The sequence below is a fragment of the Condylura cristata genome, unplaced genomic scaffold (genome assembly GCF_000260355.1).
Source record: "Condylura cristata isolate star-nosed mole 26May11 unplaced genomic scaffold, ConCri1.0 scaffold00003, whole genome shotgun sequence".
Classification (NCBI taxonomy): domain Eukaryota; kingdom Metazoa; phylum Chordata; class Mammalia; order Eulipotyphla; family Talpidae; genus Condylura; species Condylura cristata.
Window position 1 is genome coordinate 72,900,138 of NW_004567104.1, and position 9,260 is coordinate 72,909,397.

At 51.6% G+C, this 9,260-nt stretch overlaps 1 protein-coding gene across 1 annotated transcript in view; it reads left to right on the forward strand.

Annotated features, from left to right (window-relative positions):
- The first annotated feature begins 6 nt into the window (after window positions 1-6).
- Window positions 7-9,260, forward strand: part of IFNGR2 (interferon gamma receptor 2 (interferon gamma transducer 1)) — a 17,072-nt gene continuing 7,818 nt past the window's right edge. The window contains exons 1-2 of the mRNA XM_012733285.1: window positions 7-57; window positions 4,474-4,597. Of these exons, the coding sequence (XP_012588739.1) occupies window positions 4,563-4,597 (35 nt within the window). The 5' untranslated portion in view covers window positions 7-57; window positions 4,474-4,562. The remainder of the gene's footprint in view (window positions 58-4,473; window positions 4,598-9,260) is intronic.

A 9,260-nucleotide genomic window follows, 5' to 3' on the forward strand; every position in this document is an offset into this window, starting at 1 on the left:
CGCCGCTGCTGCTGCTTCTGCTGCTCGCCCGGCTCGGCGCGGCGGAGCCCCCGACAGGTAGGGGCGCTGCGCCCCAGAGGCGCGGCGGGTGGGGTCTCGCGAGGGATTGGGGTGCGCTCGGTGGTTCGCGCATGCCCATCGGGCGGAGGGCCGGGGTGCCCGGATTCGGTGGCGGCCAGGGGGGCCCTGGGGGCTCGCGAGGGGGTCGGCGAAGGGTGGGATTTCCTGAGGGGCATCCGGATTGCTTGGAGGATCCCCGGGAACCCCGATTGGTTGAGGGTTCGCGGGGCGCCCGCTGCGGTGGCGTCGGCCGCAGTGTCAGCGGGGCCTTCGAGGAGCCGAGTGGGTGTGGGGTGGACAGCGGGGAATTCCGCCGCTTCGGGGCGAGGAGCCGACTGACCTGAAGGAGCCCGCCGGCCGGCACCCCTGCCGGGACACCCTGCAGCCCCCCCACCGCTCCCCCCTCCCGCGCCCACCCCATCCTCACCCTGAAGTGAACTGAGGGTAAAGGAACCCGGGCTCAGGAAAGGGCCGCCTTGGAGCCACAAACTCTTGGTGCTGACCGGCCTTAGCCCCTGCCTGGCGGGTCCTTTCCCGTGGCCGGAGCTGCCTTGCAGCCCTGTGCCCGAGGTCAGCCACCGGCAGGAACCTCTCCCTGGAACAGTGCCTGTGACTGTTTCCGTAGCCATAGCTGTTGGAGAGTGAGTGTGAAATCCACATCAAGGAGATGGAGAGGCGACCATGGCCATCTGGGGAGGAGGTCTCCTGGCCTGCTCCCGACCAGCAGCCTTTTTCTCCCCTGCGTGCAGTGTCCTTCCCACCTCTGTCACTGGCATACTTAGGAGCCACACACACCAGCTACGGGAGAAAGGAAAAAAAAGGGACCTCGGTGACAGACACGTAGAATATTCTGTGTGTGTGTGTCTACGTGTTTGTGTTTAGCTGAGTTTTTCTGGATGGAGACGCTGATACGCTCACAGAGTATATCAGTCAGAGGCTGGTGAAGCTGGGGGTTTCCTCCCACTTGAAGTCTCCCGCTGCCCTTGCAAAGACCCTTCTGTGGGACAGCTCCTTGACTGAGGGAATCCTCCTGTGAGACTGTGCTCAGGAATCCGGGCGCATTTTCCCATGGGAGACAGACAGGTGGGTTGAATCCTGCCCCTGCCCCCTCTCTGAGCCTCCTTTAAATAAGATAGGAGGATTGGTCAACTGCTGGGAGTTGCCCAGGCAGGCTTGGGGCAGGTGGTGGTATCTTGTTATTCCTGATCGGTGGTGGCGACTAAGTCCAAAGGTTGAGAGAAGGCTTTAGCACCACGGCACCCAAGGTTCTTGGATTCTAGGACGTGACACATCACAGCTGGTCCTTCACCAGACATCCCTTGCAAAGCAGCATGTGATATAAATCTCTGTGACTGAAATTTTTTGTAATAAAATTCTTTTACAAACCTAACTGGGATATTTTTAAGAGGAAACTCTTTTGAATGAAAACATTAACATGATCAAGGCATCCGGGTAGTAGGAAAAATGTCCACTTTTGTATCAATCGCAAATGTTTGATAATCAGAAAATTGCTTCTGTGGGTAGAGGGGGAGAAAATAAGAGTTTTAGAGACAAATCTGCAAAGGGAGACTTAGAATAGCTGTCCTGTGGAGCTGCTGGAAGGAACCATGTGTAAAATATGTGGCTGACCCATTCTGTGGTGAAGCTTTAAGTGGCCACCATTTCCTGTGGATGGGAAGCGGATCCATAACACTGACACGCTGTCAGCCAGCTAATTCTTTCAGAATTTAATTACCTGTGTTTTGAAGAATCTGAGACTTTTCAACACTGCTAACAGCAGGTGTGATGACCAATATATGGACTTTTCAGAATCACCCAGATGAGTCCCTGGCCCAGAACTGCCCACCCTGGCTCTGAGACCCAAGAAAAGGGGAGACGAGATAAAACAAGGAAGGCAGGAGACAGCTAGAGAGCTACGTGGTTTTGGGTAGAAGAGGCAGCGCTGAGTGGCACTGGGTGGCAGCCCCGTCTGTGATGAGGAGCAGACCGCCGTCCCCGAGGCCTGTCAGGCTCCCAGCTCTCCAGCTGCTGCTCTTTCAGCTCCCCCATCCAATGGCATCTGGCCGCTGGTTTCTAGGGGGGTCTCTTGCTATGCTATTACCCAGAAGAGGTGACAGTCACCAGGTGGTCCTGGCAGTGCCCACAATATCTGCTCCTTTGTCCCTGGTGACAAGTCTGTGCCACCATCCTGCCCGTTGCCCCAATGGACGCTGAGGCACAGAGAGGTGGCACAGCTCGCCTAAGGTCACGCGGTCATGCGTGACTTGGAACCCAGGCAGGCTGGTCGTGGAATCCGTGCTCCTGTAAGCAAAAGATGCCCGGGGTGAAGAGGCCCCGTGGAGAAAAGGAGCAGGGAGGGGTCCCGAGCCCAGGCTCTGCACTCTGGAATCCAGTCTGAGCAGCGGGCGCCTGTGGAGAGTGGCAGGGGCTGCCAAAGGGCTCCAGAGCGTGGCAAGCCGGAGTGTGGGTGAGCCCAGCGTGTTCCGGGTACAAGAACACCCGGGCAGGAACAAAGGGCGAGGCCAGCCGGGCCCGTTTTATCAGGCCCCTGTGCGAGGCCTGCAGTTTTGCTGCCTCACTGTGGAACTGACAGTTCTCAGACTTGTTTTCTCTCTCAATGTGGTGAGACCAAGGATTCCAAGAAACTCAACTGTAAGCGCAAAACTGCAGATTCACCCTCCAGGCTCCTGGGGGGGGTTCCAGAAAGCCTTCCTCTGGCCGAGCGCTGGTGGGCAGGGCCTGCTCGTCATCCCTGGGGTCTCGGTACCCCCTCTCCTACGTCTAGGCTGCGGAGAGGGTGCAGAACAATGGTGGAGGGAGAGGAAATTCCTGCTGGCTCCTGTCTCTGAGATGGGGAGATAATGAAGGGACCCTAAAGATGTCCGTATCCCGATCGCCACACCCCAAGACTGCTACGGATGCGGCCCAGGGGACTTTGGGAGCCATGAAGTGAGAGGAGAGAGGAGCCTGCATGGCCAGGTGGGGTGGGCCCAGGGTTCTTGAAGGACAGAGGAGTCAGGCCCAGGAGACCCCTGCGCAAGAGGCTCTGGGCCCAGAGTCCCCGGAGGAAGGGGCCGCACGCCAAAGAACGAGCAGAGGCGAGCTGGAAAAGGCAAGGAAAAAGGTTCCCCCTGCAGCTTCCAGAAGGAAGCCACACGCTGAACTTCGGTGCCGTGAGACCTAGCCCAGACCTAGCCTAGCAAGACCAGGAATTCAGTGTTTGGAACCACAGAGCTGGGATGATTTGTTTCAGCACCAACAGGGCACAGGCAGTCGAAGGGGCTCTGAGAGGCTGTGCCCTGGAGCGCCTTCCGCTCTCACTTTGGGGGCCGCTGTGCCCTGCAGCCACGGTTTGGGGGTGCGTCTGCTGGGAAGCAGCCTTCCCGCACCACGTCCCGCTGCCCCTGGAGTCTTGTGTGAATTGGGAGAAGTGATGGATCTCTGGTTGAAGAAAGATCAGAATGAAGGTCATCCAGCGATGATAGATACAGAGGCGGGTGGGCATGGGGTCGGTGACCAGTGGCCCCAAGCCCCCGGTGACATGTCTCCCAGTGGAGGGGCTGGTGGCCAGTCTCTCGCCTTCCCTGGCTGGTCCGTTACTAAGCTGTGTGTTTTGAGTTTCTACCTTCCAGACATCTCTGACTCAGCGCTCAGTCTCGGAGGAAGTCTTCTCAGGCTCCAGTTTCTCCCTGGCAGGAAGCCTCCAGCCGCTGCCACCGCTAGGGCTGTCCCAGCATCTCTGCTCAGAGGGGGCGGCGGGTCTGAGGGCACATCTTGCAGATCACGCCAGGGGAGGGGACTGTGTGAAGGGGGCTCCCTGGGGGCCACCCATTTCATTGTCTGTTCTCAAACTTGAATATAAAGGAGCGTGTTGAAAATGCAGATGTCCTGGTCAGGCATGAGGGACGGGAAATCTGCATTTTGTCCTGCATCTCAGTGGTTACGAGACTAGGTAGGGGTCCTTGAGAGACTCAGCAACTCTGGGTCAGAAAGAGGCCTGCACCCACCCCCGTGTGCCTTTGGGAATTGAGTGGCTGTTGTGTGTGTGTTTGCCAGAACCTTAGTGTTACTATTTAGCCTTCCTTACTCAAGAAGAAACTGGGGCCTGATTCTAGGTTCCACCCAGTTCGAGTAAAGGTGGAACATTGTAGTCCGGCCAGACTGGAGCCTGCAGGTGGAAAGGCACCCCCAGCCCCTCTTCGCCCCATGCACTACATCACTGGTGCCATCTTCACTATCAAGGGATGGGGGGCTGCCAGGCGGCTCCGGTAATTAAGCCACTTCTGCACTCGGACTAAAACTGAGTTGTGCGAATAAGGGTTATGAGCATTTAAATCATTTTGTAATTTTCTTTTCTCCTCTTGACCCTCCCTTTCTCTCCCACCCCTTTCTCTCATCTTCGTCCCTTGCAAGACATTCTTTCCCAGCTGCCTGCCCCTCAGAACCCGAAGATTCACCTGTACAATGAAGAGCAGGTCCTGACCTGGGAGCCAGGTGGTGACATGAGGCCGACGGTCTACTGGGTGCAGCTGAAATAGTAAGCCTGTCTCTGTGTCCTTCCCGGGAGCTGTGGGGGCGTCGTCACAGGACCTGGGGCCACCTGTTCCCTCGTGCCGCTTGGCAAAGTTATAAGCACATGTTTCGTGTGTGCTTTCAAACCCCCCCGAGGACAGCGACCCAGCCTCCCACTCCTCCGGAGCTGAGAGGTCGCAGGCTGGCGGGGAGGGCTGGCAGCCTACTTACCACGTGACTTCTCAGTTTGGTGGAAGTTTATTCTCTCATTGGTTTCAGGAGAAGCTGTCTAAAAGGGCTTCCTGTTTTGACAGGCAGGAGACACCTTATTGCTTTTTATTTTCTCCACGTTTAAAAAATCTGGTTTATTTAACCTTCCAGGTCAAATTGGACCTCGTAAGGAACCAGGTCCTTTAATTACGGTGATGGCACATTATTCTGGCTCTTGTCCCCTTGAGGTTTGTCATCGCCTAGAGTGTATCTAAACGCACAGACGAAGAAGAGGGGAGGCCCCCAGGGCTAGCTAATGACCTTATTCAGTGGACTTCTAGACGAAGAAGTTAAATTACAGGCTGTCATTTTCTACTACTAGGTAACGTTCAGAGAAATGGTAAAGCTTGTGAGGATGTGGCTGGTTGATAGAGTGTAGGTTCAGGACCGATTTGCACAGTCCTCCTGGAAAATAATTTCTATACACAGACTCATAGAGATTCCCATGGGACTTTTACCTAAAGCAGCTCACGAAACCTCTCAGAATAAACGTACCAACAAGGACAGGCCTTCAAGTGTCTCTTCGTGCCCATCGGCAGGAAAAGGAGTGTCCGCACCTGTAGCCTATGGCTAGACCCGCTAGGGAGGAGACTTACGTACCATTCGGGGAGACTTCCACCCCTACGGTTTGGAATGTGTCTAGTCCAGAAAAGCAGGGAACCTGGAACTGTGTTAGAGGAATGGGTTTCCAGCGGCCTCGTTGTGATCAACCTGTGTCTATTGAATCGATATTTGCCTCAGAATCTAGACTGTACACTGGGCTTTGCGGGTTATCTTTGACTCGCATTTATCCATTCTTCAAGCAAATGTAACATAATAAATGGACCACCCACTGGGGCCAACTCCAGAATTGGTGGGGTCCAGTGGAAAGTAAAAATGAGAGGGCTCTTGTTCAAATAGTATTAAGGATTTCAAGATGATGAGGGGCATCACGCATGTCCCCAGGCCGGAAGCCTCCCTCCTCAGCATCTGTGGTTATAGTATCCCGGAGCTAAAGAAGGTTTGGGCCAGAGGACCTGCTTTATTCACTCAGACTCCTCCGCTTCCAGAGGGGAAGGACCCTGGTGTGTTGACAGAGCCTCTAAATATTAGAAATAGAGTTTTTTTAAATGATGACATTTTCAAAAAGCAATACTTTCTTAGGCCAGCATGTTTCACTTCATTGGATTTGCTCAAAACATTTTGTAGAGATGTTTTCAGGACCAAGTTGGTTTTAGGAAAAGAAATGAAGAGGTGGGGTGAGCGCCACGGCCCCCTCTATAAAAGCTGCAGGACCACTAAAAACTGGGGTGGTGGCTGGCTTTGTTTTCTTTCCAGTTGTAGATTTGATGGGAGAGGGCCTTAGCTTCTGCTTTCAGAGATGTTGACATATGAGGGACTTTCTAAAGACATTAAATAATTTAATTTTGAGGCTTGTGGGACTTAAGCTTCCCATCCTGTTTCTCTGCAGCCGGGCATTATGGTCGTTGCAAACAAAGGTGCTTCCGTGTTTGGACAGTTACAGCAGCAAAACCAAAATTATAGAGAGCACTTGTGGCAAAATTACTACGTTTAAATCAGGGGCTGCAGGGACGTATTGGCGTGCAGGCCATTAGGCCCACAGTGTGCAATTCGTTTCTCTAGTGCTGCCAACATAAACAGATCTGGAGATACCACTTCCAAGAAAAAGAATTCTGGGTCGATTTCCGGCTTCCTCTGAATATACATTCAGGCAGCAGGGCCCTTTCTGGATTATTCCCCACCTGCCTGGCCCAGTCTTCTTGAGAAACATCTTTTAATTTTTCATTTCATTTTTTATTTTAATAGCAAAACATGCGCTTGGAGGGAATCTGGAAAATCCAGATTTTTGCAATAAGAATGCTATTTATACAAGTGGTTGTCTTGTCTAAGAATGATCACTTTGGTCCTCTTAGTGTATTTCTCTCTAGACTTTTTTTCTAAATGCAGGCACTTGTTTGGAAATGTGCTGATGTTTGTACAAAACTAAAGCAAAGCTAGGGTTACACTTTTGAGTCCTGCCTCCTTTTTTTTCCCTTCTAACTTAATGTGGTGAAGCGGGTTTCCCATGATTTCTCTGTACACAGTTTAGTTATATGATGTATCTGTCCCACGATGTACTTGGTTCCTCCTCACTCACAGATGCAAGTGGTTGACAGGTTGTAACTCTTGTAAGCAGTGTGTCCTCTTGCATCAGTCACCTCTGCTTATTTTCTTACATTTCTGGGAGTAATTATTGGGTCCAAAGGGACAAATTTACCAATTTTGGAAATAATCTAATCACTAGCCATCCAGCTGGTTAACAAACATTGACGTGACGCTTATAGGCCACCGAGCATCAGGCCTGGGCTTCCTTGGTGACTGGTTCAACCTTCCTGCAGCTTAGCCCCATTTTATAGCGACAAAATAGGTGATGAAGAACAGAGAAATGAAGCAATGAGGGTTTGAGCCAGTTCCCATGGCCCCAGAGCCCACACACTTAGCCGCTGTGCTCACGGCCGGGCGGCATCAAGGTTCTGTCAGTCCCAGAACAGTGGCCGGGTATCTGCAGTGGTGGCTGTACCCCATGACTGTGTTCATCTCACTCATCACTGCAGTCGGCCCTCAGCACCTCTTTTCACCCTCCACTGCCGACAGATCGGGGGTAATAGTTGGGAACAAAGCTTCCTCTCCCAGTTTTCATTGCCCCAAACCATGAGCCTTAGGGTGTCAGTTGTCATTTCAAGTGGTGTGGCTCATTCCCCTTTAAACTCTTTGTTTGAGAAATATTGTTTAAGTAGTTCTGAGAAAGTTCTCAAAAGATCTGTGCACTCTGGCATGCACTGCCGTCTGCAAAGAGGTGCTTGTGGTTTGGGCTCTCTCTCCCCTTTAGGGTCTGTGACTTAAGACTTGTGGCATGTGACTGCGGTGGGCCTCTTCTGTGGAAACCCTGACCACATGACTTGAAGTGGCTTTTGTGTCCCTTGAAACTTTTCCAATCACTAACCCACTGATTGGATGTTTACAGGACACTGGCTAGCACAAGATTGAAAAAAATCTAAAACATGCAGGCTCAGTGATGTTAGGTGCATACAAAAGGGAACAGCGTGTCTGCACACATGTGACATAAAAACTAGGACGTGAAAAAAAAAAAACTAGGGTGTGAAGCTTCTCAAGGTAACACAAGCAGAGACACATAGGTACCAATTAAAGAAAAATGTCAGCATAACTGAATGAATGAAGAATTGTGGGAACCTGACATTTTTGTTAGGTTCTAATCCTATCAATTGATAAAGAATCACAAGGCAAATTGGACAAGATGGCAGAGGATTTCAGGGCTGGTGGAAAGAAAATTTGTAGGGGAATTACCAATTTATCAGTAGATCTACTGGGGTTAATAGCCTCTGCTGCTGCCTTGTTTTCCAGAAATGATTGTAAGCCGAGGGAGACCGAAAATAAGTTGAAGACAACTCAGCAAAGAAAGCACATGGTGCTGGCCATCCAGTCTGTCACCTAAGGCCAGGGCAGAAGTCACAGCTAGGGACCAGAGCCCGGGGGGGGCGTGGGGCTGAGCTGAAGGCATACACTGTCACTTCTAAGGATGCCTGACCTTTTATTTGGCAGGGTGTTCAAGTAGGTGAGGCAAACTCTTTAAATGTACAACCATGGAGGGCTCCCTTGGGGGTAGGAGGTTAAGTCTCATCACTGTGACAGTCCACCACGGCAGTATGAGTTCGATCCCTGGCCAGGGAGCTGACCCACATGGGGCAGCAGACCTCTCCTGTTTCCCTGCTGCTCCCCTAGCAGCGGATTTCAGTAGATAAGCCTTTCGGCTCCCCATTCTGTCTCTGGTGAGTCCTCTCACCCGCTGCACCTCTGGCCTGCATCCCCGTTCTTCTGCACAAAAACAAACAAAAGCACAGCCATGAAGTAAGAACACTCCACATGAGCAAGAAGCATGAGCAGAGTTTGTGCAAATGAACTTCCTAAGACATGGGCTACAAAAGCTGGGCTTGAAGCATTAAAGTATTTGTAGGACAGAAGAGGAGAGACAATTTGTAAATCATATATCTGATAAGAGTATTGTACCCAGTATATAAAGAACCTTACAACTCAATAATCAAAAGACAAGCCAAGTAAAATATAGACACAGAATTGGTGTAGGCAGCTCTCCAAAGATGTACAAGTGACCAATAAGCACGTGAATAGGTATTCAGCATCATTTATTCGCTAGGGAAATGCAAATCAAAGCCACAGTGATATGCCACAGCACACCCACGAGGATAGAAATAAGAAAAAAGGCATAGAAGTGTCAGTGAGGATGCAGAGACACTGGAGCTCTGCTCTATTGTGAGTGGCCTCTTGGGACTTACCATTTGACCTAGCAATTCCTCTCCTCGATGTTACCCTTTGACCTAGCAATTCCTCTCCTAGATGTTACC